Source organism: Sebastes fasciatus, chromosome 5 (genome assembly GCF_043250625.1).
Source record: "Sebastes fasciatus isolate fSebFas1 chromosome 5, fSebFas1.pri, whole genome shotgun sequence".
NCBI classification, from domain to species: domain Eukaryota; kingdom Metazoa; phylum Chordata; class Actinopteri; order Perciformes; family Sebastidae; genus Sebastes; species Sebastes fasciatus.
The window spans coordinates 25,110,311-25,136,146 of record NC_133799.1 but is presented as its reverse complement, the minus strand read 5'-3'; the positions used below and the strand labels follow the sequence as shown (position 1 = coordinate 25,136,146).

Here is a 25,836-nt window from a genome sequence, read left to right as displayed (position 1 = left end):
TAAACCTTATTTATTATGTTTAGATATTTATTTACTGACACCTTCACTGTAAGGTGTACAAGACATATCACAATGATGGTGTATTGTTTTACTAGAAACATAAATGCACTCTTATTCAATGACAATAAATGAGGTTATTTTAAGAGGGGGGGAGACGTGTGTTTTTAAGTGTAAAGATAACTCATACATTAGTTCATTCAATAAGCCTATAAATGTGAGGGACACCACGGCTGCCCACATTCTGCAGACAGGTTCAGGTGAGTTTACCAGGTCAACAAGTGACTGTGAGAGAGCTTGAAAGCATCTCCATCACTCAAGGTGGAAAGAACACACACAGTGACGGTGTAAAGATGGACAAAACAATCTAATACAGGAAGTGATTATGCTGATGTTGTGCTTTTATTATGTTGTGCTTTTATTTTATAATGCAGTGAGGGCCCAAACGAGACCTTAGTGTGTGTGTGTGCACGTGTGTGTATGTAGTATGTATGTGTGTGTAGTGTGCAAGTGTGTGCATGTTTGTATGTGTGTGTAGTGTGCACGTTTCTGTGTAGTGTGCGTGTGTGTGTGTGCGCGCGTGTGTGTGTGCACGTGTGTGTGCAGGTGTGTGTGGGTGTGTTTGGGTGACATCACAGCAGTGGTGACATCACAGCAGTGGTGACATCATCACTGCATCGTGACATCACTAGATGGAACACTGATGAATTAAAGGAGTTGTGACATCTTAAAGGAGCAGTGACATCATAAAGGAGTGACATTCAGGAGAGAGTCCCAGAATCACACAACTGCAGTTGAATCTGAAGACTCGATCAGACGAAACACATCGACTGAAAGAAGCAGTTGTCTCAAGAGGAAGAGGTATGAATTTTATGAATGCATTGCTTTAGATTAAACCTCCCAACAGTATATGAAGCAGTTAAAATTAGCCTCAACATTTAAATGCAGCTTACATGTTAGTTAATAATAATTAGGGCTGCAACTAACGATTATTTTCACTCATCAGACTATCTACTGAGAGAAGCAGTGAATTTCTCTCCAAAAACCACGAAGCATCGACAAGAATTGACCGTAAATCAGCATCATGGTGTCATCAAGAACTTCCCAGCCAGAAGCCATCATGCCCGAGTTCAACGTCCGTCGCGTTGTTTCCAAGCTGCTCAACTCCTTCTTTAAGGGGATGACGGCGGATCAGTGGGGATTTTTGAAATCCGGCAGCCCCGACGACGCCACTATGACCATGATGGGAGAGTTGCTGTTGGACATGACAGCGGCCTTGACAAAAGCTTTCCTGAAATCTCTCGGGAGCACGACCCTGGCGTCTGAGGACGACGTCCAAATCAATCTGGGCGACACAATCTCTCGGAGTTTTGCCGAAGCTCTGGGTGTCGACGTCTCGGTTCAGTGTCCGAGCTCCAAAAACTTAACGACATTGATCTCTGCAGAGGTTTCGGAGAGCGTCCGAAGTGCCCTCTCCAGCCCCGAGGGCATAGTTCAGCGTCTCACTCCTCCCAGCAGACTCAACAGCATGATTCTGCACGCCTGCAAAATGTGCCAGACATTCATTGGCAAGATGAAGTCGGTGTTCTCGCCTCGACAGCGCAAGCAGAGGACCATCTGCGAAGAATCAGATGTGGAACTGGAACCTTCAGACGCCAAAGACCGCCATGCGACGCCGCCTTCGTCTGACGTCGTGATTTCGATGAAAGACATCGCTATTGTCCAAATCATCATCAAGACGCAGTTGAACGTCATCACCGAACCTCTCTTGGTTGACGTGCCGGACTCCGAGTACGCGCTGTTGCAGTCTCAAAGCGCTCGGGAGATTGAAGACGTCGCGGAAGAAATCGCTCGGAGTATCGCCGAAGAGGCTCTAAAGACTCCTTCGGAGCAGAAGAGCAAACGCTCCAAGAAAAACATCAGAAGCAAAATTAAGAAGCTTTTGGCAAAGTGCTTTGCCAAATCTTGCATCCATCGCATCGTGGCACAGATGAGGAAAAAATTCCACCGAAGCTCCAAAGTTCACAGCCGGGAGTCGGCGAAGTCTCTCACAAAGAAGATTAACGATCTGATGAAAAAAACAGAGAACCACGATCTTCTGGGACTCGGCGCTCCGCTCCTAAACATTCCCCCCGGTCGAGTCTTGGAGTTCACAAAGGTCTTAAGTGATCTCCTCTACACACACATCCTACACGGACCAGAGATCATCCCCGAGCCGGTGATACGTGCTAACATGCGCGCCGACTTGCAGCGGAAGGTGCTCGGTTTCCTGTGTCTGGCCAGATGGTGGCAGATCTTTCAGTCCGGCGACCTCGCCAACAATATGAGACACGCCATACTGGGCACTAAGCCCAGGGCCAGGAAACCTCTGGCAATCACTGCCCCGCCTGCCCCGGTTTTTCGTGATGACTGTGAACGTCGAGCGCGGAATGTACAAAACAAAAACTGCGTCGAGGTGATCTTGGAGAGGTTGGTCACGCGGATCTTCAAGAAGGCGAAAGTGACCTGGACCCTTTCAAACGTCCATGACATCATCCAGCGCCTTTTTGAACAAACGTGGGCCGAAGTCGAGGGTCTCGATTTCGATTCCAGCCTAGAAAGATGGGAAAACCTCGAAAAGACCATTTACCGGGACCTAATTAAGACGTGGGGCAATGCGACGTGGCTGCTGGTGTCATTGAAAGGGGGTAAACCGGCACTCGGAGAGCGTATCGCCTCCGCCGTCAAAAGTCACCTGATGGCACCACCGAGACAGAGGTGCTGCATGTGCAGGTTCTTCTCCTCAATGCTCACCGCCGTGACGACGTGGTAAGGTGGTTTATGGGTTTTCTCCGGGGGCTCCGGTTTATCCCACATATAGTGAATAATTGGACTTATTCTATAGATAAAAAATGTCTTCAATGTGTCATTCATCTTGAAGGAAAAATTGACTTTTTCCTTCTGAATGAATGCGAGGGCTTGAGCTCTCAGCGCCACCGCAGTAGTCAGTGTTGTCTACTGTTGTGTTACGCACGGGTTCGATCTGGGTGATCCAGTTCTCCCACAATCAGTGCATAATAATGAACATCTAATTAAATAAAATAAATAATAATATAAATAAATAATATGAATTCATTTCTGCTCATGTCTCTCATCATTTGCTGTAAATATTCAACTCAGACAGAGGTTCTGCTGATTCAGTGAATCTGTATAAAGTACAAAAATAAAGTACAAAGAAAAGTTTGTTTTGCGCTCTCTCTTCCATCATATACACTGATCTTAATTATTGCACATTTTAATGAGTTTACCTGCCTGACTGTAAACATGTAGAGAATTATTGTAAAGGAGAATCAGGTGTCTTGTGTGTTTTAGCCCACACAGTCTGTAAATAGCTATTAATATTCAAAACCACGCCTATTCCTGACCGATCAGAACTGTTATAATTAAAGATCATTAAACCTTATTTATTATGTTTAGATATTTATTTACTGACACCTTCACTGTAAGGTGTACAAGACATATCACAATGATGGTGTATTGTTTTACTAGAAACATAAATGCACTCTTATTCAATGACAATAAATGAGGTTATTTTAAGAGGGGGGGAGACGTGTGTTTTTAAGTGTAAAGATAACTCATACATTAGTTCATTCAATAAGCCTATAAATGTGAGGGACACCACGGCTGCCCACATTCTGCAGACAGGTTCAGGTGAGTTTACCAGGTCAACAAGTGACTGTGAGAGAGCTGGAAAGCATCTCCATCACTCAAGGTGGAAAGAACACACACAGTGACGGTGTAAAGATGGACAAAACAATCTAATACAGGAAGTGATTATGCTGATGTTGTGCTTTTATTATGTTGTGCTTTTATTTTATAATGCAGTGAGGGCCCAAACGAGACCTTAGTGTGTGTGTGTGCACGTGTGTGTATGTAGTATGTATGTGTGTGTAGTGTGCAAGTGTGTGCATGTTTGTATGTGTGTGTAGTGTGCACGTTTCTGTGTAGTGTGCGTGTGTGTGTGCGCGCGCGTGTGTGTGTGCACGTGTGTGTGCACGTGTGTGTGCAGGTGTGTGTGGGTGTGTTTGGGTGACATCACAGCAGTGGTGACATCATCACTGCATCGTGACATCACTAGATGGAACACTGATGAATTAAAGGAGTTGTGACATCTTAAAGGAGCAGTGACATCATAAAGGAGTGACATTCAGGAGAGAGTCCCAGAATCACACAACTGCAGTTGAATCTGAAGACTCGATCAGACGAAACACATCGACTGAAAGAAGCAGTTGTCTCAAGAGGAAGAGGTATGAATTTTATGAATGCATTGCTTTAGATTAAACCTCCCAACAGTATATGAAGCAGTTAAAATTAGCCTCAACATTTAAATGCAGCTTACATGTTAGTTAATAATAATTAGGGCTGCAACTAACGATTATTTTCACTCATCAGACTATCTACTGAGAGAAGCAGTGAATTTCTCTCCAAAAACCACGAAGCATCGACAAGAATTGACCGTAAATCAGCATCATGGTGTCATCAAGAACTTCCCAGCCAGAAGCCATCATGCCCGAGTTCAACGTCCGTCGCGTTGTTTCCAAGCTGCTCAACTCCTTCTTTAAGGGGATGACGGCGGATCAGTGGGGATTTTTGAAATCCGGCAGCCCCGACGACGCCACTATGACCATGATGGGAGAGTTGCTGTTGGACATGACAGCGGCCTTGACAAAAGCTTTCCTGAAATCTCTCGGGAGCACGACCCTGGCGTCTGAGGACGACGTCCAAATCAATCTGGGCGACACAATCTCTCGGAGTTTTGCCGAAGCTCTGGGTGTCGACGTCTCGGTTCAGTGTCCGAGCTCCAAAAACTTAACGACATTGATCTCTGCAGAGGTTTCGGAGAGCGTCCGAAGTGCCCTCTCCAGCCCCGAGGGCATAGTTCAGCGTCTCACTCCTCCCAGCAGACTCAACAGCATGATTCTGCACGCCTGCAAAATGTGCCAGACATTCATTGGCAAGATGAAGTCGGTGTTCTCGCCTCGACAGCGCAAGCAGAGGACCATCTACGAAGAATCAGATGTGGAACTGGAACCTTCAGACGCCAAAGACCGCCATGCGACGCCGCCTTCGTCTGACGTCGTGATTTCGATGAAAGACATCGCTATTGTCCAAATCATCATCAAGACGCAGTTGAACGTCATCACCGAACCTCTCTTGGTTGACGTGCCGGACTCCGAGTACGCGCTGTTGCAGTCTCAAAGCGCTCGGGAGATTGAATACGTCGCGGAAGAAATCGCTCGGAGTATCGCCGAAGAGGCTCTAAAGACTCCTTCGGAGCAGAAGAGCAAACGCTCCAAGAAAAACATCAGAAGCAAAATTAAGAAGCTTTTGGCAAAGTGCTTTGCCAAATCTTGCATCCATCGCATCGTGGCACAGATGAGGAAAAAATTCCACCGAAGCTCCAAAGTTCACAGCCGGGAGTCGGCGAAGTCTCTCACAAAGAAGATTAACGATCTGATGAAAAAAACAGAGAACCACGATCTTCTGGGACTCGGCGCTCCGCTCCTAAACATTCCCCCCGGTCGAGTCTTGGAGTTCACAAAGGTCTTAAGTGATCTCCTCTACACACACATCCTACACGGACCAGAGATCATCCCCGAGCCGGTGATACGTGCTAACATGCGCGCCGACTTGCAGCGGAAGGTGCTCGGTTTCCTGTGTCTGGCCAGATGGTGGCAGATCTTTCAGTCCGGCGACCTCGCCAACAATATGAGACACGCCATACTGGGCACTAAGCCCAGGGCCAGGAAACCTTTGGCAATCACTGCCCCGCCTGCCCCGGTTTTTCGTGATGACTGTGAACGTCGAGCGCGGAATGTACAAAACAAAAACTGCGTCGAGGTGATCTTGGAGAGGTTGGTCACGCGGATCTTCAAGAAGGCGAAAGTGACCTGGACCCTTTCAAACGTCCATGACATCATCCAGCGCCTTTTTGAACAAACGTGGGCCGAAGTCGAGGGTCTCGATTTCGATTCCAGCCTAGAAAGATGGGAAAACCTCGAAAAGACCATTTACCGGGACCTAATTAAGACGTGGGGCAATGCGACGTGGCTGCTGGTGTCATTGAAAGGGGGTAAACCGGCACTCGGAGAGCGTATCGCCTCCGCCGTCAAAAGTCACCTGATGGCACCACCGAGACAGAGGTGCTGCATGTGCAGGTTCTTCTCCTCAATGCTCACCGCCGTGACGACGTGGTAAGGTGGTTTATGGGTTTTCTCCGGGGGCTCCGGTTTATCCCACATATAGTGAATAATTGGACTTATTCTATAGATAAAAAATGTCTTCAATGTGTCATTCATCTTGAAGGAAAAATTGACTTTTTCCTTCTGAATGAATGCGAGGGCTTGAGCTCTCAGCGCCACCGCAGTAGTCAGTGTTGTCTACTGTTGTGTTACGCACGGGTTCGATCTGGGTGATCCAGTTCTCCCACAATCAGTGCATAATAATGAACATCTAATTAAATAAAATAAATAATAATATAAATAAATAATATGAATTCATTTCTGCTCATGTCTCTCATCATTTGCTGTAAATATTCAACTCAGACAGAGGTTCTGCTGATTCAGTGAATCTGTATAAAGTACAAAAATAAAGTACAAAGAAAAGTTTGTTTTGCGCTCTCTCTTCCATCATATACACTGATCTTAATTATTGCACATTTTAATGAGTTTACCTGCCTGACTGTAAACATGTAGAGAATTATTGTAAAGGAGAATCAGGTGTCTTGTGTGTTTTAGTCCACACAGTCTGTAAATAGCTATTAATATTCAAAACCACGCCTATTCCTGACCGATCAGAACTGTTATAATTAAAGATCATTAAACCTTATTTATTATGTTTAGATATTTATTTACTGACACCTTCACTGTAAGGTGTACAAGACATATCACAATGATGGTGTATTGTTTTACTAGAAACATAAATGCACTCTTATTCAATGAATAAGTGCCATGCCGATGGATAAGTACCTCATACAACCCCACTTCAAACAATCCAAAAATCCCTTTAAGGTTAAGAAAATCCTGAATGAAAAAGTGCAGGGGTCAAAGTGAAAGTAAAATTGTGTGTCTCAAATCAAAACCTACCTGGTTGTTTTGCCTGTTGGGTCCCAACAGGAAGATGAGCATCCGTCGATAAGCTGAGTGTTTCAACAACAGCTGACAAGGACCGCATCCCTGAGAGAGACAAGACACATTTAAATCAATGTTTGAGCACTAAAGAGTGCAGAAAAATCTGATTCTACTCATATGTTGATGGTGTTTTACCCTCTGAGCGAAGTTACTGAAGAGGCTAAAGTACTGCGCGCAGTTTTTCACATTCTCAGGAACATCTTTGTCCAATAAGGAGAGCAGCGTGTCGGTCAGGGCGTCCATCCCCGGGTCTCCGAAGTGAAGCGCGCTCTCCAGAGTCTTCTCGAGGATGGATGCAACCACCACCCTCACCTCCCGGACACTGCACTCCAGCAGACAAACCCTGAGGAGGAGATAGAATCATAATCAATGTCAGTGTTGTTAATGATGAGCACAGTGAAGGGAAGTGAACGTATAAGGCAGGAAACCAAAATAATAATGTGATAATGATGTATGAACATCCTCAGTGTCTTTTGAGAGGGAATAACTCAGAGTCTAGACCACAAGTGTCACAACAGCATTAATGCAACACTGAACTGAACTGTGTGTAGTTTTCCTTGGATAAGTGCATATTCCTGGTCTATTTATCCATCAACAATGATGCATATGATTCATTCATAATTTTACACTGAACCCGACGCCTCTGATAGTTTGAGCGTTTGAACAAAAACTTTAACCCTTTGAACTTTGAACAATGAAAATGGTCCGCCAGTACCTACATTGGTATTTGTTGCTTGCTGTGATGTCATTATCTTCAAATGCTTTATATCTTAAAATCTGTTCAACCTAAGCTAAAAGGCTATATAATTCAATAAACTACAATAATTGATAAAAGTATTGAAATTGTGCCATAAATTAAAAAGAAAATACAAAAATTGGACAAGATTTTGCTAAATAAACAAATAAAAAATAACTGATTTAAAAGATTTCTAAATGTAGAAATGTGAACAAAATATTTGTCAACACTCCATCAGTTATTTGAAATATGCAAATTTTTTGTTTTTGGGTTATGCTAATATATTTGAGCAGATCAAGTGCAAAGGCGTTTTGATAGTTTTGCTATGTTCCGCACGTAACTTAATGATAGATGATACCGAATCAATAAATAAACAGCAGTAAATGATAAAACATGCCATCGGAAACAATACAATCAAAGAACAAGGTCGGATGATACGAAAACAAAGTTAATATGATAAAAGATGAATTATCAAAATGATAAAACCCTAAAATATGCATTAATTGTAGTGAAGCAGTAGTGTTTAATTGGGCAACAACCTTGCGTTTACATGCGTATTGTTGGAAAAAATATACTTTAAATATTGTAAATTAACGTGTCAGGTTGTGGTTACGCATGTGAGATGCAAGTGTGCATGGAGCCGGACAACTGCATAGATTAAAATGAGAGCGTAACTGTTGCGTCAGACACAAGTGAAAAACGTGTCTGATATGCTTGCGGTCCTGACACGGGGTAAGGCTGAGAGACAGCAAGAGCCTGCGAAAACACCATTTGTGTGAGAAAAAAAGATTTGCTGTTTTGCTGGCGGCTTTGGCCTCGAGACACACAGCCGAGTGTGACTCTGTTTCTCCTCTCACTGTGTGACGGGGTGTGTGGTGTGTGAAGAGGGCCGGGGTGTGCTGGTGTCTGAGGGCTATATCATCATCCCATGCCTGAACACAGTAGTGTAAGACAAGTCCTTTCTGGAGAAAACACACACTTTGGGAAATTATCCACTGGTTTTAAATGTTAAATTCCACAATGACAGTGACCTCCTCTTTCAGCTACACACACACACACACACAGGTGGTTTTAATTCTCCAGCTGTCAGTGAAGATGCAATTAAGAGCTTATTGAAGATGGTGTGTCTGTGTATTTGTGTGATTAAAACATACTATAGAGATATAAGGGACCGTTCTATATAAAGTCTGTGTACTTGAGAGGAAGAGAGTGAAGCTTTAGACAATGCAGCAGCATTATCAGGGTGGAATAATGTGAGGTCAGAGGGTTTAATGTGCATTGATTAGAAAGAGGCTGCGAGCTGCCAAGTCTATGGTATCGCATATCACTACGACAGCTACAAAAATGCTGCAGAGATTAAACCCAGGATAAGACCCTGCAAACACGCTTGCAAACATACAGTATATCCAAGCTTGATGTTTCTGGAACTGTATGAAGATGACATTTTGGTTGCAGAACTCAAATACAGTCACTAATACACTGTCTGACTAAAGCTTTTTGGAAACCTATTGTGGAGCAGGTGGACAGAAAACTGCACTTTGTTCTATTTTGTCTGCCCTATTTCAGTACAAGCTGGCCATCAAACTATGGAGGACGGAACCTGCCCAAATAAAAAATAAATAAATAAATTGCTCAATAAATAAATATGCCATTAAATATACCAAAAATAATAGATGTAAAATAAATGTAGACAAAGGGGAAAACATTCAGAAATAAATAAACAAATAAATAGATACATTTAATAATGAATAAATACATTTAAAAATAAATGCAAAAATAAATAAATTAAATAGTCAATAAAAGAAATTTCAATTAAATAAAAGAGTAGATAGGGGCATTAATACAAAGGTTAATAAATAAAGAAGCACATTTTTTATCAATTAATTAATGTATTTATTTTTGTATATATCTTTATTTATGTATTTATTTTGCATTCATTAAAAATTAAAAACAAATAAATACATACATACATTTAAAAATAAATAAATTAATTAATGCCTACATTTTTTTTTAATATTAGTTTTAGTACATTTAAAGGCATATTTATATATTCATCTATTTTTGATTCTGGCAGGTTCTGTCCTCCATAAGAAAGAAATATAATAAAAGTTATGTTATAGGAATATTTCACCCCCAAAACCTTACAGTACACCTTTGCTAAACCCTTGCTAAGTCTATAAACCCCTTTCTTGTGCTGGAACATTATGTAATCATCAATACTGTACATAATGTAACAGGTCTGTGAGTTAACAAGCACTGACCTGGTGATCTCTCGTCCCTCTGGTCCAACCAGGTACTGCACCATCCACTGGCACGCTTCACAACTCTTAGTCAGCAACACCTCCACGGTCGCCATCCACTCCTCTGTGTCCACCCTGCAGGAGATACAGGTGCATGATGCATTCAGGTGGTGTCGGAATAATCGGAAAAATTAGTTCCCTTCCGACTGGGAAAATTCATGTGAATCTTCTCTGTTGTTTCCACAGTATGATTTAAAACTCAAGAACACACTGAAGTCGGAAGAACGACTTCCCAACTCGGGATATGGGAGCACCCGAGGAGCATCTGAATGCACCAGTAATACAGGTATAACATTGCTGCTTATGTTCATTATTGACAGGTGTGGATGTAAGTGTGTACTCACCGGAGTTTCTTTTTGGTGTGCAGGTAGGTGTGAAAGAGGAAGTGAACGGCCAGCTGAAGACTCTCTTTGGCCATCGGTTGGTAGTCTTGATGCTTCAGCTTCGTCTGTAACACACACACACATGTAAGCCACTGATCTCTGCGACTTTATGTTTACATAATGAACAATAAATTACCAAAAAATTAAACCATATTTGCTGCAACCACCAACAGTAAACGGGGTGTCGCCAAATCAACAGGGTCTGAAATCTGAAGGACGGCCACTTTAACATCCCTGAGCAGCTCTACTTTGTAAGTAAACACAATCAGAAACACAAACGGTAGAAGCACGTACTGCGTTGACGGAGGCCAGGGAGAGGGTGAAGTTGAAGTAGTCGCTGTTGTAGACGTCTCTGTTCCTCATGAACTTGAGATTCTCGTCTCGCACCATCTACACAAAAAACAAAAAAGAGGTCAGATGAACCTGGATGTCCCAGATGTCCCAGATGATTCTCCCTCAATTACTAACAGAACAAATGTTGAGGTGGTGTAAGGACAGACTTTCTTCCCTGCAGCCTCCAAGTTACTTTACCTGATAGATGCTGGCAGGCATCTTCTCTACAAACAGGCCCTTCTTCTCTCCCTTGCGGACCAGGCGGGTGAGGAGGGTGAGGCGGTCGTTGTTGGCCCTAGGGGGACGAGGAGAGGACTGTGGCGAAACATCAGGAGAGGACGGGGCAGACCTGGAACATATAGAGACACAGGTCAACTCTAGACAGATGATCTACAGCGCTGTTATTCTGCTGACTGCTGCAGGAAAACTGGCTGATACATTATGAATGACCCAGTGAGAATGTTGACGAGGTGAGTACACAGTCGTATATGATGGGAGGTTCACTCACAGTGTAAGGTCCTCAGCCTCCTGCCTCATGATGCTGACTCTGCTTTTTTTGGGCAGGACGGGCGAGTTCTGGTCGCTGATCTTCTGATAGAACAACATGTAGGCGTTCCAGTACCTCCTCCGCACATCAGGGTATGGGTTGGCTGCACACAAACACAAATCAAGGTTACTAAGTGTGAGCCTCATGAGAGAACAACATGTGCAGCCGTGTCGGCGCTACCTACACATACCAGGATGCATTGCGCGCAAACTTCGGACCCCGGAGGGTCCCCGCCGGCTACATCCTCTTGCATGGCTAATGCAGCCGCAGCCTCTCTCCCTTGTATTTCTTTAACCGACTACTCTGGCTCGCATAAATGCGGCTGAATGTCTGAGTCAGCCAAAACATCCTCTGCACTCATATTATGGGATGTAATTTTCGCTGTTGGAATAGTAGCTAGATTGCAATACAAGCAAAAGCAAAGAAAAAACATAAGCTCTGTTTCTGAGCGGCAACTAGAGCACGGCGTTCCCTGGCTACCCGGAGACGGAGACTAGAAATCCAAGCTGAAAAAGCAGACTGTAGTTCTTCCCTGCCTCCAACTACGTCACTGTCACGTTAAATGACGTCGCTGTATGCAGGAAGAACAACAGATTTTGCGGCTCTGAAGTCAGATCTTTGGGTCAATATAGCAGCACTGAGGAATTTATTGCTTCAATCGACTACGTTCACCATCAACACTGGTTGGACAGCCACATAAAAAGGTGGCGAATTATGGCTTATTGTTGGATGTTTGACCTTCACTGTGCAGAGTGATGTATGTGCAGAGTTGAACACTAGAAGGCCGTTTTCACATTCATCCGCTGAAGGAGGGAAGTTTCTCAGTGCTCACCGTAAATCTCAGTTTAACAAGATGATTTTTGTGACATCACAACTCGTTTGAACGCCACTCGTGGCAATTTACCCAAGTGTGACGTGGAGAGGAAGCCTCCAGCGCAGAGAATGGACAGTGAAGTAGGAGATATCTTGTGTCTTTTGCAATAAACAAGAAGTATTTGAATTTCATGAATGTTTCAGATCTCATTTTTAACTAGGTAATTGAACTTTTTTTATTCTTATGTCTTAAAACGTGTTTAAACGGGATCTTTATGTTTAGCGCTTGAATGAACTTTGTCACACAGACGTCAGAGTTTATTCACATTACTCACATTGGTCGTAAACTTTGGGTCGGTACTCTCCCCCGAAGCACTCGTACTCCAAAGTTTCGTCATTCATGTCAAACTCCTCCACCACGTTGTCGTTGAACTTGTACCAACGTCCACGAGCGCTGCCACTAAGAGATAAAAAGGACAAACAAAGACGGAGAGAGGGAGGGCGAAGATTAGATTCTGATTCATCCCAATTTGATAATCCATAACTGGAAACTCAGCACATGCTTGAATGAATAATAAATGAACAATAACAAAAACCGCCAGACATAATAAAATATGTGCAAAACTTTCTGACAGCACACCTGTTCAGCATACTGCAGTAAAGGTTTATGGTGTCCACCTGTACGCCAACCAGCCTGTCTAGTGACCCGTCTAATACATCTCTTACTGACATCGATGATAACCGACTTCGAAGCGGCTCCAGAAAGTGTCTACATTTCTGGAAAGAAATCGTCGTCCCGAGAACAAACTTTCTTTGTCGTAGTCTTTAGCGGGGATAGGAACAAACAAGTGAGCGAGAGAAGGGTGCCAACTATCAGCTCCTGTGGTCTCTTTATGTTCCACTTCTCCAGCGAGCAGTCCTGCCTTCCAGAGCCAGACATCTGGAGATGCTTACAAACTAAACCAGGACGGCCCACACAAAGCCTGATGCTGCATTCATGTGCCCCAAGGAGGTCCGCTAAAATCTGCCTGGAAAACTAAAGCCACAGATTAATGTGCTCCACTAATCACTGGTTATGTGGTTCTTATGTGAAGTAGGAACAGGAGCTGGAAAATAAACTGACAAGCAAATGAAACAGTAAATGTGTTTGATTTTCAGAGAATATTACCCCTTTAAACTTTGTGCCTCACTTTAAAAAAAGTTGCTCTGATGACCTTTAGAGGAGGAAAATGTCTGCGTCAAAACAATTCCATAAAATTATATATTAAAGCATTTTCTACTTTCACTGAGTTAAATCTTTTAACCAACTTCAGTGCCTTTAAATGCCAGTTTTTGCCATTTTTACATAATGACACTTGTTATTCATGAAAAAAACTCCACATTGAATTAAATATATTAAATGCTAGATATGGGGTAATTTTTATTTTTCACAGTCTGGGCTACGTCAATGATTAACAGCAACATTGATTTTGATGCATTTTTATTTTTTGTGTATTATCATTATCAAAACTCTCACTTGTTACCTTATAGGAGTATCCATGATACAGCAGCAATGCTCCTGGTGGAAACCAGGCCCATAACACAAATATGAGAAAATAGTAAAAACTACAATTTTGAAGCCAGAGCTCTAGATTGAAAGCCTGATATAATAGAATACATGATTTATGCTGTAATGGCCTTTAATGGGTTTCAATAGGGATGTTTTTGTCCTTAAGGGTCTGAGCGTCTGTACTTTGGATACACAGTTTATTATAGACAAACCAAAATTATCCTTTCTGCATCCGCAAGTACATGAGAATCTGCGTGTTGTAAATTTTCTCATCAGAGGGTGTACGCGTACTCGTGTAGACTCTGTGTGGACGTACGTGTACCTACAATTTGATGTAAGTGGTAGCATAGCGATCTACTGTGCATGTTTGGACTCCAGAAAGTAGTATAAACAGAACTATTATGCGTCCATGTTGTCCAAAGCTGTCCATGTAAGCGTCCATTCAGGAGTCTAACCGAGGCTTTACTATAGGAGCTGAGGTTGAACTTCACTCCCTTGCCAAAATGTATGCCATACGCATTAACACAACCAGTCACGTTGCAGTGTACATCCAAGTCTGTCCTAAATGTCATCCCTTTATCATTTTATCCTGATATTTCTTGTTAAATTGTCATAATTAGCTTATGACTTATTGAGTTAGGGCCAAAAAGGTCACAGTGACCTTTGACCACCAAATTCGAATCAGTTCATCTTGAGTCCAAGTGGACGTTTGAGCCAAATTTTCTCAAGGCGTCCCGGAGATATCACGTTCACGAGAATGGGACGACATTCAGACGTACGTAGGCAGACGGACGGACAACCCAAAAACATAATGCATCTGGTCACAACTGTCGAAACTGTCCAAACATGCCTCTAGCGAGGCTGAGGGGTTAAATGAGGGAGAGGTGGAGGACTACAGTGTCTCTTACCGTCTATCTTTAATGAAGGAGTAATAGTGACCAGCGTGTGCCTGACCACTGTGGACGACAACTCCCACGAGCTCATAGTTCTCAGATATGGTGACCTTCTTCCTAGGCGACCCTCCTGAGGGCCCGTCGCCTCGCCCTTCGCCGCCCTCTCCGCTGCAGTCTTGGCGAGCCATTCCAGAGACGGTGTAGGGCTCCATGTTCAACACCCAGGGGAACTGTGCACCGACAATACACAGTCCACATAAATCACATTTCAGGGAATTAAAATCAGAAAGTGTATCGTAGTGACTAGAGATTTGTGATTAGAAATAGTTTGTACCCGAATCTGTTCATCGTATTTGATGGAGCGTCCGCTTTCCCAGTCGAAGCCGAAGCGCATGAGGTGAATACAGAGAACGCTGGGCAGGGACTTGATACACGTCCTCTTCACGGTGGTTCTCTGTGTAGATGGAGATATGTCACACACTGTAAGTAGTGCGCATGATATTGGTGTAGTAGAGTAATAGCCTGCAGAGCACTGTACACACCTTCTCCTTGCACTTCTCACAGTAGTAGGCGTTGCTGCCCTCCAGCACCTCTCCTCTCACAAACTGGTCCAATGAGATCTCCAAGCTTTGACAAGATGTCACTCCAAGGTTCAACGCCATGAACGTTTCTTCACGCTCGTACCTGTGTATAACAGAAAAGGTCAAAGGTCAAACATCACCTCGAAAAAGGAAACAATAGTCTTGAAGTTTGAGAAACAAATATTCTTGCTCACCGGTGAGGACAGTCTTTACAGATCTTCTGGTCAGAGAAGATTCCCTGAAAAGTGTTTTTGAAGATCTGTTCTCGACCCATTTTCTGGTGGAAAGGAGTCTCATCATTAATATCATCACAACCAATTAGGTATTATAAGTGATTCTCTTTTTTTAAATTGGTGTGATATTGGTGCACATGAGTTTTACCTTGAGGTGTTCATCAAGCTGATCCACCAGACTAGTGAAGAACTCATAAGCATCCTGCTGTTCTCTTACATACAACTCCTTGTTCCACATCTTGAAGATCTGCAGCAGACACCACACATTTGCACGTGGATAATAGTTAGTAGGGGTGGGGGGGGAAATGTATTCATGTAAGAATCAAGATTCTTATCTTCTAAGATTATGAATCGACTCACAACTTCCAAAAATTGATTAAAAAAAAAAAACATTTTTACAAAAGAACCTACATATTGCAAATGATGGACAGTAATCCTACACACCAAGTCAAAGTTATGTCGAAGCATTATTGTGTGATTTGTTGAAATGTCAAAGTGTTATTTTGTGTACAATGTATTCTTGAAATTGGCAAGTTTCTGAGAAATAAAAAGGGAGCTAGTCTACCAATTGTATTAATGTACCAGGCAACATTGTTTTGTATAACTTGAGCTTGTTATTCTTGAAGACACTGAGAATTGAGAAAAACTAAAAATCTGTGCAAGCTATCATGAATAAATGTTAACTTTTGCCTTTGTGTGTTTACATTATTGCAATCAGTTGATATAACTTTTTTCAAATATAAAAACTCCAGAGCTGCAACAATTAAACGATTAGTCGTCAACTATTCAGTTTATCACCAAATATTTTGATAATTGATTATTTATTTATTTATTATTTGTTTGAATAATTTTTTTTAAGACAAAAAGAAAAAGTCTAAATTCTCTGATTCCAGGTTCTTAAATGTGAATATGTTCTGGTTTCTTTACTCCTCTATGACAGTTAACTGAATATCTTTGAGTTGTGGATAAAACAAGACATTTGAGGACGTCATCTTGAACTTTTGGAAACACTGATCCACATTTTCCACAATTTTTCTGACATTTTATGGATCAAACAACTAATCGATTAATCGAGAAAATAATCCACACATTAATCTATAATGAAAATAATCGTTGGTTGCAGCCCTAAAAAACATAGACAACATAATCGTTATACACACTTTACTCTGCTTTAATGCCATAATTTGCCACACTGCCTTTATTAGAGCACGGTGGACTGGAGGAGATCCTGAAATTAGCACTCTTATGTAGGCTTACTGAATTGAGAATCTATTTTGAATCAAATCGTGACCTCAAGAATCAAAAGTGAATCGTGCCAAAAGATTCACACCCCTGATAGTTAGGTAATTAACTCTATAAATGAAATCATGCCACAGGATAATTGGAGATAGACTCAGAGAGTTCAGGGATTTCTTTGATGTTGCAGACAATGACCGTCGTTATAGAGGAGGAGGGTGTTTTTGTGATAAGTGAACTTTTTGTATTGTTGAGAGAGAGAGAGAAATCAAAACCTTTGTGAATGTGTTGCCCCTGCAGTCATAATGCACAGCACAACAAACTGAATCATCAACTCTAAGTTTTTCTCAATAAGATAAACTCACTCGATTTTTTGTTCACCATGTAAATAATTTCTTAATTTGCAACTCAAAGTGGCAACAGACGAGTTGATTGTATTACAATCAGAGCACACTGAAGTGTCTGTTACCTTCCAGAAGTTCTCGGGTATGTAGTACTGCAGTTTGCTCTCCATCAGGTGGCCAAACAAAGACTGGACCTGGTAGAAGACGCTCTCATCTGGCTGATCCGTGTCGTCCTCGATGGACAGGAAAGCCTTCAAATCAAACACATGTACTCAGTGATATCGGACTCACAGTGTGGAACTCTGTCAAAGATCTAAACAGCACATAGAAGACATGTGTGTACCTCTGGCAGGCCGGGCTGCATGTAGAGCTGCTGAAACACAGCATTCATGTAACACGTGGCTCCGCCGTTCTTCAACCCAACGAAACCTGAGACTGAGCGGCTCTCTACGGGGGGAAGGTACTGAGAGACACGCAGAGAGTCAGATTCACAGCTAAACTATTATCAAACCATATGTACCAATAAATATCGGTGTCTTACATCGAACTCCTTGCAGAGCGAAGGATCAGACTGGTGGTGCATGGACATGAGCTCTCTGGTGATGAGCCGGAGGTTCATCAACGAGCTGTCAGCCAGCATCACCAGCACCTCGTAGGCTGCCAGCCTGCTGCTGGCCGTGCTGCACCTGAACGCACCACGACAAAACATTAACGTAGTGGTTCACAATATTTTAGAATGAGCTCACAGGGGAAAAATGAAATGTAACTGATGGATTAGGATTAGCGTGCCGTACTTTGGGTGGAAGTCGTGGCTGGGGGCCGGAGAGGGCGTGGGGTTTGAACTGTTGATGATGATGCGCGAGGCTCGAAACAGGAAGTCATCCAACAACTGCTGGATCAGAGATGCACCTGAAGAAGAGAGTTACACATCCTCACATTTCATATTAATGTTCTCAACTTCATAAACTTCCAAACCGTGTAAAACGGGTGCAGATGTGTATCGTTAACGTGTGCTCACCGAGATGCTCCTTCTCGTTGCCACAGAGTGAGAGTAACGTCTTGATGAGTCGGAGGTGTCCCGCCAGGAGGATGTTGTCCGCCTCGCTGGTCTCCATCTCAGAGCTCCAACTGGGCTCAAAGTTGTCCAGCCAAGAGATCTCGTCCTCCAGCATGGTGGCTGAACTCACTTTTAACACCTCCATCTCAGACGCTGGAGGAGACGGAGAGACGGAGAGAGAAAAGATGGAAAAATGATACATTGATCTGTAATGACTGAAACGGGAAGCTACAATCTCTCTATTAAACAATTCTTACATCTGCGACAATATTTCATGTCTAGGGAGGGCTGCTTGATTATGGCCAATATTGAGATTACGATTATTTAACACGATAACTCATAAACATCATACATTTATTAAACTTTTTGTTTAAATTGTCTTTTTAACAGTGGAATATAATTCAATTGAAAAACAAATACAAATATAAATAAAAAATAAATGTAAAAAAATGAAATAAATAATATATATAAATCGTATTTATGTATTTTAACCAGTGGAATATAATTCAACTGTAACACCAATAAAAAAAAATAGAAAAAAATTAGATGAATAAAATAAATTATATCAATAATTTATTTGATTTATTATTTGTCTTTTTAACAGTGGAATATAATTCAACTGAAAAACAAATAAAAAATAAATGTCAAAACATTAGATGAATATAATAAATATTATATACATATATATACACATACATATACTGTATATATTTAAATAAATAATATAAAAATAAATTTGATCAAAATACATACATAAATATTTAATTGTAAATATAATTTAATTATTTATTATAAAATAATATATACAAATAAATTAAACCAGTATAAATTAGATCAAATATGTCGTAGTTCACTGCCACAACCTACCGAATATATTCAACATTTTGGTAAACTATTTTAACATATTCCAGTCAGTAACTCAGAAAAAATGGGTGAAAGCGGACTGCTGTAAAGGAACAGGCGCTGGATTTATAGCACAAGACAAAACGAGAGCATTTGGCCCAATAATCATTTTTATCTCAATTATCTTGTTTCCAAATCGTTGGAAGCCAAAATCATTATCACCCAGCCCCACATCTAGGTATTGATAAAAGTGACAGAAAAGGGAATTGATGGTCTTACTGGTGAGGTCATCCAGAAGCTGACATCTTAGGTCAAAGTACTCCGTGCACTGGGACAGCAACCTGAGAAGAAAAGCAACATCAACACAAGAACGCTGCTAAAGATTCAGGGATGTAAATGTGTGTGTGTTTCTTGATCAAGTACCTCTGGTTGACCCCTCTCATGATAGATGTAGGACTCCATAACGGCAGCTGAGCAGTGAGAATGACTGTGATGAGGAACAAGTTGGGTTTCTGGACCTCGGCGAAGGCTGAAGTGTCCGTCTGGCTCAGAGTGTAGAGCTGATCACAAGCTACACGGCGGATCTGATAAGAAGGAAGAGACGGACACCGCAAGTGTAAACACACACTGCTGCAATGTTGGGGATATATTTCTATTTAACAGAAAGAGGGTGTTGTTTACCTCTCCGCTGGGAGAGCCCAGCAGAACATCAATGATGAAATCATTGACGGAGGGAAGGTTGTAAAAAGAACCTGGAGAGAGAAACCAACCACAGGATTTAGTGTCACTTCACATCTGGCCAACACACAGAGCAAAAGGAAATGTAGAAACTACAGTATTATTCCACTACATAGAGGACTGATGTACAGATATGATCATAAAAGGGAGCATGTATGCTCGAGTCTTACACAGCTGCTGACAGCGTAGCTGCAGACAGGTGACCAGCAGTGACAGAGCCTCGCGGGCGATGATAGCGTCTTTAATAGAGACGCACTGCTGTCTCACACATATCCCTGCATGCAACGCCGTTGGCGTGGTCTCCCCCTCGCTGCTGGAGCTGCAGTTACTTCCTGCAAACAATAAACACAAGACATTTGTTTTACTTTCATTTCTTTAGCTTTTGTTTGTGGCACCGGAAACGCTTCGACCATGAGAAACGAAACATAGAAAAAAAAAAAAAAATCGGGAATGAAGTTATGCAGGATATTTTCGACACCTACTGACTGTGAACATCTGGCTGTCATCACAACAACTTCTCAGATTATATGTAAATACCTTGTGGAGAATGAGAAGATCTAGCACCCACAATTAGGGAAAGTTTATTGATAACGATTTCAATATTGAGTCCTCTTAACGATCCATTTCTTTATCGATTCCTGATAAATTGTTGGGTGGAAAATAAGTACATACAGGTAAGGCTGAAGACTAACTAGTATTAATTATGTATTATAGGCTGCTTAGAGCTAGTGTTAGGAAGTTAAACAGGTCATAATTTCCTCTCTAATATCTATTTTATATTGCTGTGAAAACATCTGGATTTATTGAAGTTTCTCTCGAAAATCAAAATTTGACAAGATCACATTTGAACACGTCATCATAGCGTTAGAATTTACCATCGCCTAATACTCATTTTTCCTGAACAGATCCTGAACGCTTCATAATGTAGTGCAACCTCCGCTAACAGCCAACAGCTACCATTACTAGTTCTCCTCCTGCCAATTTCAATACGGATTTGTTGTCCACAATGTAGCGTTATCAGGGAAAAAATAAGGTTTATTAGCGTCACTCGTTTCTCTCCGCCATGGCTCCGGTCCCAAACGTTACATCATTGTGCATGTGCAACTGGTGGAAAGCCCCGATAAGAGGAATTTCAATCACAGAGGCATGCAATGCCAAGGTATCGGACAACTATTCCTATCCCTACCCACAATAACATTGAAAGTGTGTTTACTACGTCACCTGTACTGCTGACTCTGGTGCGGACTCCCTGTGGCAGAAGGGAGCTGTGGGTCTCTCTGATTGGCTGTGGGCTGCCGACCAGATCCAATCGGCCTGCTGCAGCTGCCCAGGTCAGACGCATGAAACAGGCCACAGTGGACGTAAAGTCACCCACCTCCATGGTCTGGAAAAGAGAACATCGTGCTTGAAAATATTCTAAGATCAGTCTGAGTGCTGAATCAACGGTGGGGTTGTCATGGAAACAAGTGTGTTTTACCTGAATAGCGACGCGAGCAGCCGGTACGATTTCCTCCACTCTGATGGAGGAGCGCTCAGACAGAGACATCTGTCTGTAGGAGGACTTCTCTGGAGTCCCACAAAGAGACAGCTGTCGCCCGGCCCGCCCGGCGTTACGGAACGGACGAGATGACAGCGACTCACCATCCCTGATGACATCATCATCCAGCGCTGCAGGCATGCTCTGGCCAACCAGAAGAAACCTGCAAACACGGCCAGTTGAGTATGAAGTCTAAATTGGTAGGTGGCCCAGAATATCAGCCCCCTGTGTGTGTGTGCGTGTGCGTGTGCGTGTGCGTGTGCGTGTGCGTGTGCGTGTGCGAGTTTTGCACCTGGCCAGCTGAAGGCAGATGGAGTAGACTCCTTGTCTGGTCTCATAGTCCACCTCTGGTGGGATGGAATCTCTCTGCATAACATTCACCACCAGACTGCAGAGGAAACACACAGACATACTGTCAGAACTAAAAATAAAAGCTTTGGATAAAAGCTTATGCTAGGTGGCATATGTGTGCCAGTATGTGACACAGTTTAAGTCTGCTTATACATGCCACAGTGAAACAACAGCCCTTTCCGTCGGGGAACTGAAGCCGTTATCTATGCTCTCTTTAAATAACGAACAAACTCACCGATCAAGGCAGCAGTAAACAAGCAACTTCTTTGTTCTGCTCTACTGAAGATAACACACTGACTATGGATAATAACCTCATGCAACCCCACTTCAAAACTATCCCAGAGTTATCCCTTTAGTAAGTCTGTTCTACTCTTACCTGAGGCCTCCTGCTTTCAGGAAGTTCTCACAGAAGGACTTGCTGCTAGTTTTGGCCATCTCATCGTCCGACGTGGGCATGAGCTTTGAACTCAACACCTGACACACAGAGAGAAGAGGGAGGATAACCGACGTCAAAGTCACTTTTTAAGTTTGAGAAGAGGTGTTACAAATTGGAAAATTATGTATTGTGTTTAAGGTGTGTATGTTCACATGTGTGTGCATACCTCCAGGTTGTACAGCACTCTGAAGGTGGACATGCCCGGGGCCGAGGATCTGAAGAGGGACTCCAGGATGGACGCGGCACTGGGCTGGTGCTGCTGCTTGGAGGACATAGACGGAGAACGGGAGCCTGTTCCCTGGAACAGTGTCTTCTATAGATAAACGAGACACAAAGGGAGTTTAGAAAATAACAGAGAAGCACAGAGAGAATGTGTAAACCAGAGAGACGTATATAGACTTAAAGCATCAAATAAGAATAGAAAAGTAGAGTGAGAGCTTCAACGTCCAGCATCAGTAGTTACCACATGACCAGCGACAGTCTGATGTACCTGGTGGCTCCAGACGCTGGATTCTTTGGGAACAAAGTTATCAAGAGCATCCTGCACTTCTGGATCTGTTGGAATCAGCAGCAGCAGCTTCCTCACACGAAGGGTGATCCTGGAGATTACAATATACTGACCGATAAATATTAGGGCTGGGACGACATGCTTATCTCCCAATACGATACTTAGGTGCCAATTTCATGCATTACCATTCAATATTACGATTTATCGTGATTTTTGTTAACTTTTTTTAACACTAGACCATGGGGAAAAAGTTGAATCATTCACTTCTAAGGACATTTACTTTGAAAAATATCTAAATTGATATAGTAAAAATGTTTGATTTTGTGCCTGTATGTAGTCAGAGATTCTCAGGAGTTATTTAGTAAAGAATTACTTATTGAATTTTTCCAGCAACCCAAAAATCAATGCCTCACAAATTAGTGGCATTTTCTTTTTAATTTATAAGGGACATGTAATGTTTATACTTCTGGTGAATATAATCCATCAATCTTATTTCAATATATGTATTTTGTATACACAGTTCCCCTTGCTAACACCTTATTTTGAAAACTGGACGTAGTCTCACGTGTCTACTTCCTCTAACTTCTCCAAGGTCGTCGCTAGCTGTCCCGTCAGCTCCGTTCTCTTTATCCATCCATGGTCAGCTCCATCGGGGCCGTTTGAATGCATTTAACATAAATGTCAGTATATGGGTGCTCTACAGTTGTAGCGTCAGCTGGCTTGACCGCAGTGGAGCACTATGAGCACTCGTGTTGGTTGTATTATCGCAATACGATACCTGTCCATGACAGAGTTAGCATGCAGCTTTTGCCCTTTCTAGCTCTGCTTTTGCTGGCAAGTGTTTCCTTACTTTACTGTATGTGTAGTGTTTAATAAAAGCGGTAACTTCCTTCCACCTCAGCATAGACTCAAATGAAGCTATTGAATTTGAATTATATTGATTCAGGCTTTAAAAATTAGATAAAAAAATAGTAATAATATTAGGACCACCTCGAAAAAGAGATGATTCATCCTAATATAATAAACTCCTTCTATAATAAAAGTCGTGATACTTAAGTGAATCGATTTTTTCCCCAACCCCTTTCTTTCTTGTTGTCAACAAGGTGCATGTGACTTAGAATTGTACTATCTTACCTGGTTTCATCGAGGTTAGCCAGCTGGTAAAGCATCTCAAACACATTACACACCAAAGCCATCACCACACCGGGCAGGGACTTCTCCTGGAGACATAACAACATGAACACAGTGTGTCAGAAGAACCGATGTAAGCCTTGAGTGTGTCCACGGTGTTGTTAGTGCGTAGTCATGTCTGAGCTGGTACCTGCTCCAGGGCGTAGGCCGAGTTGAAGACGGCGGAGCTGGAGCTGCTGGAGGCGGAGGCGGAGGACTCGGAGCTGCCAGAGGGAGTGCCGGTGCCGGAGCTCTTCACAGTCAGGCTCTGCTCGTCGTTGAAGCCGAGCTGGGACAGCAGCTTCTGGTCCCGGTTCATGGTCATCTAACACATGGTGGAGGGAGCAGTGAAGGGACGGAGTGAGAGAAAAACAGGGGTTGTTCGAGACTGTGTTTCCCCTGCCATACAATAGATGACCAAGCCACCAACAAAGAGGAGGTGTCACCCTGCCTACAAGAATTTACTGTGCATTGGTTTGTAGTTTGTAATGTGTACTGGCTTCAGGGGAAACACATGACTGGGAGAGGATTAAAATACTTTAATGAGGGAGTGACAGGTACAGTTATATTTTTAAAACAAAAGAGGAACAGAGTCCCTGTCACGTACAGAGTCATTAAAACTTACCACACTGTCATTGGCAAAGATCTGGACATTATCCACCGGACAGCTCAAGTGTTCAGCTATCTTCCACCGGATACTTCCTATTGTCTCATTACTGTGGGTCTGCAGGACACACACACACACACACACACACACACACACACACACACACACACACACACACACACACACACACACACACACACACACACACACACACACACACACACACACACACACACACACACACACACACACACACACACACACACACACACACACACACACACACACACACACACACACACACACACACACACACACACACACACACACACACACACACACACACACACACACACACACACAGAGCAGGGTTATTTACTCTGTAGATGTAATTCTACACAATAAATGTGTATTACAGGGCACTAAGAAAAGTCTTACAATACCTCTAAGGTGAAAGTGTCTTTGGTTGACTCATAGGTGATATGAAGAGTGACAGGGTGTCCATTGAACGAGGCCCCGTGAGGTAGAATAGTGCGAGGAACTGAGTACATATCCTACACAGAAAAACACACACAAAATGCTTAAAGAAACTCATTGACCCTCCTTTGAAGGATCCATCTTTTGTATTAAAACTAGTTAGTGTCTATGACTGTGTGTCCTTGTTTCTCATATATTACTAACATATTTACTGTCAAAATGCACCATTGTGCATCCCATTAATAAAGTTGGTCTGATATCCTTAGAGAACAAAAATGTCTGCGTAAAAAAATTATGAAAATGATGTTAATATTATTTCTAGGACTGTCAATCGATTAAAATATTTAATCTTGATTAATCGCATGATTGTCCATAGTTGATCGTAATTAATCGCAAATTAATCTCACATTTTGTATCTATTCAAAATGTACCTTAAAAGGAGATTTGTCAGGTATTTAATACTCTTATCAACATGGGAGTGGGCAAATATGCTGATTTATGCAAATGTATGTATATATTTATTATTGAAAATCAATGAACAACACAAAATAATGACACATATTGTCCAGAAACCCTCACAGGTACTGCATTTAGCATAAAACAATATGCTCAAATCATAACATGGCAAACTGCAGCCCAACAGGCAACAACAGCTGTCAGTGTGTCAGTGTGTCAGTGTGCTGACTTGACTATGACTTGCCCCAAAACTGCATGTGATTATCATAAAGTGGGCATGTCTGTAAAGGGGAGACTCGTGGGTACCCATAGAACACATTTACATTCACATATCTTGAGGTCAGAGGTCAAGGGACCCCTTTGAAAATGGCAATGCCAGTTTTTCCGCGCCAAAATTTAGCGGAAGTTTGGAGCGTTATTTAGCCTCCTTTGCGAAAAGCTAATATGACATAGGTTTTATAGTTTCATATGATGCCATAATCTTCACTCTAGCTTTACAATTTAGCGCGCTACAACCTCAGAAACATTGAATATCGGCTGGG

The 25,836-nt window shown here is 42.4% G+C and overlaps 1 protein-coding gene across 7 annotated transcripts in view; it reads right to left on the bottom strand.

The window, feature by feature from the left end:
• Positions 1-25,836, bottom strand: part of usp24 (ubiquitin specific peptidase 24) — a 61,403-nt gene that overhangs the window by 12,602 nt on the left and 22,965 nt on the right. For 4 of the 7 annotated variants that reach the window (XM_074635992.1, XM_074635993.1, XM_074635997.1 and 1 more), the window contains 32 exons: positions 24,805-24,915; positions 24,380-24,478; positions 23,906-24,079; positions 23,719-23,804; positions 22,540-22,675; positions 22,243-22,389; positions 22,017-22,114; positions 21,582-21,677; positions 21,230-21,452; positions 20,974-21,136; positions 19,923-20,084; positions 19,696-19,766; positions 19,438-19,598; positions 19,294-19,355; positions 18,133-18,324; positions 17,909-18,023; positions 17,656-17,800; positions 17,458-17,577; positions 17,240-17,365; positions 15,683-15,781; positions 15,496-15,578; positions 15,263-15,404; positions 15,055-15,174; positions 14,736-14,950; positions 12,614-12,738; positions 11,427-11,568; positions 11,117-11,267; positions 10,880-10,975; positions 10,547-10,650; positions 10,164-10,277; positions 7,302-7,509; positions 7,122-7,211 (listed from right to left, as the gene is read on the bottom strand). In XM_074635992.1, coding sequence (XP_074492093.1) covers positions 7,122-7,211; positions 7,302-7,509; positions 10,164-10,277; positions 10,547-10,650; positions 10,880-10,975; positions 11,117-11,267; positions 11,427-11,568; positions 12,614-12,738; positions 14,736-14,950; positions 15,055-15,174; positions 15,263-15,404; positions 15,496-15,578; positions 15,683-15,781; positions 17,240-17,365; positions 17,458-17,577; positions 17,656-17,800; positions 17,909-18,023; positions 18,133-18,324; positions 19,294-19,355; positions 19,438-19,598; positions 19,696-19,766; positions 19,923-20,084; positions 20,974-21,136; positions 21,230-21,452; positions 21,582-21,677; positions 22,017-22,114; positions 22,243-22,389; positions 22,540-22,675; positions 23,719-23,804; positions 23,906-24,079; positions 24,380-24,478; positions 24,805-24,915 — 4,176 coding nt within the window. The remainder of the gene's footprint in view (positions 1-7,121; positions 7,212-7,301; positions 7,510-10,163; positions 10,278-10,546; positions 10,651-10,879; positions 10,976-11,116; positions 11,268-11,426; positions 11,569-12,613; positions 12,739-14,735; positions 14,951-15,054; positions 15,175-15,262; positions 15,405-15,495; positions 15,579-15,682; positions 15,782-17,239; positions 17,366-17,457; positions 17,578-17,655; positions 17,801-17,908; positions 18,024-18,132; positions 18,325-19,293; positions 19,356-19,437; positions 19,599-19,695; positions 19,767-19,922; positions 20,085-20,973; positions 21,137-21,229; positions 21,453-21,581; positions 21,678-22,016; positions 22,115-22,242; positions 22,390-22,539; positions 22,676-23,718; positions 23,805-23,905; positions 24,080-24,379; positions 24,479-24,804; positions 24,916-25,836) is intronic. The other 3 variants (XM_074635995.1, XM_074635996.1, XM_074635999.1) reach the window with 1 other exon arrangement.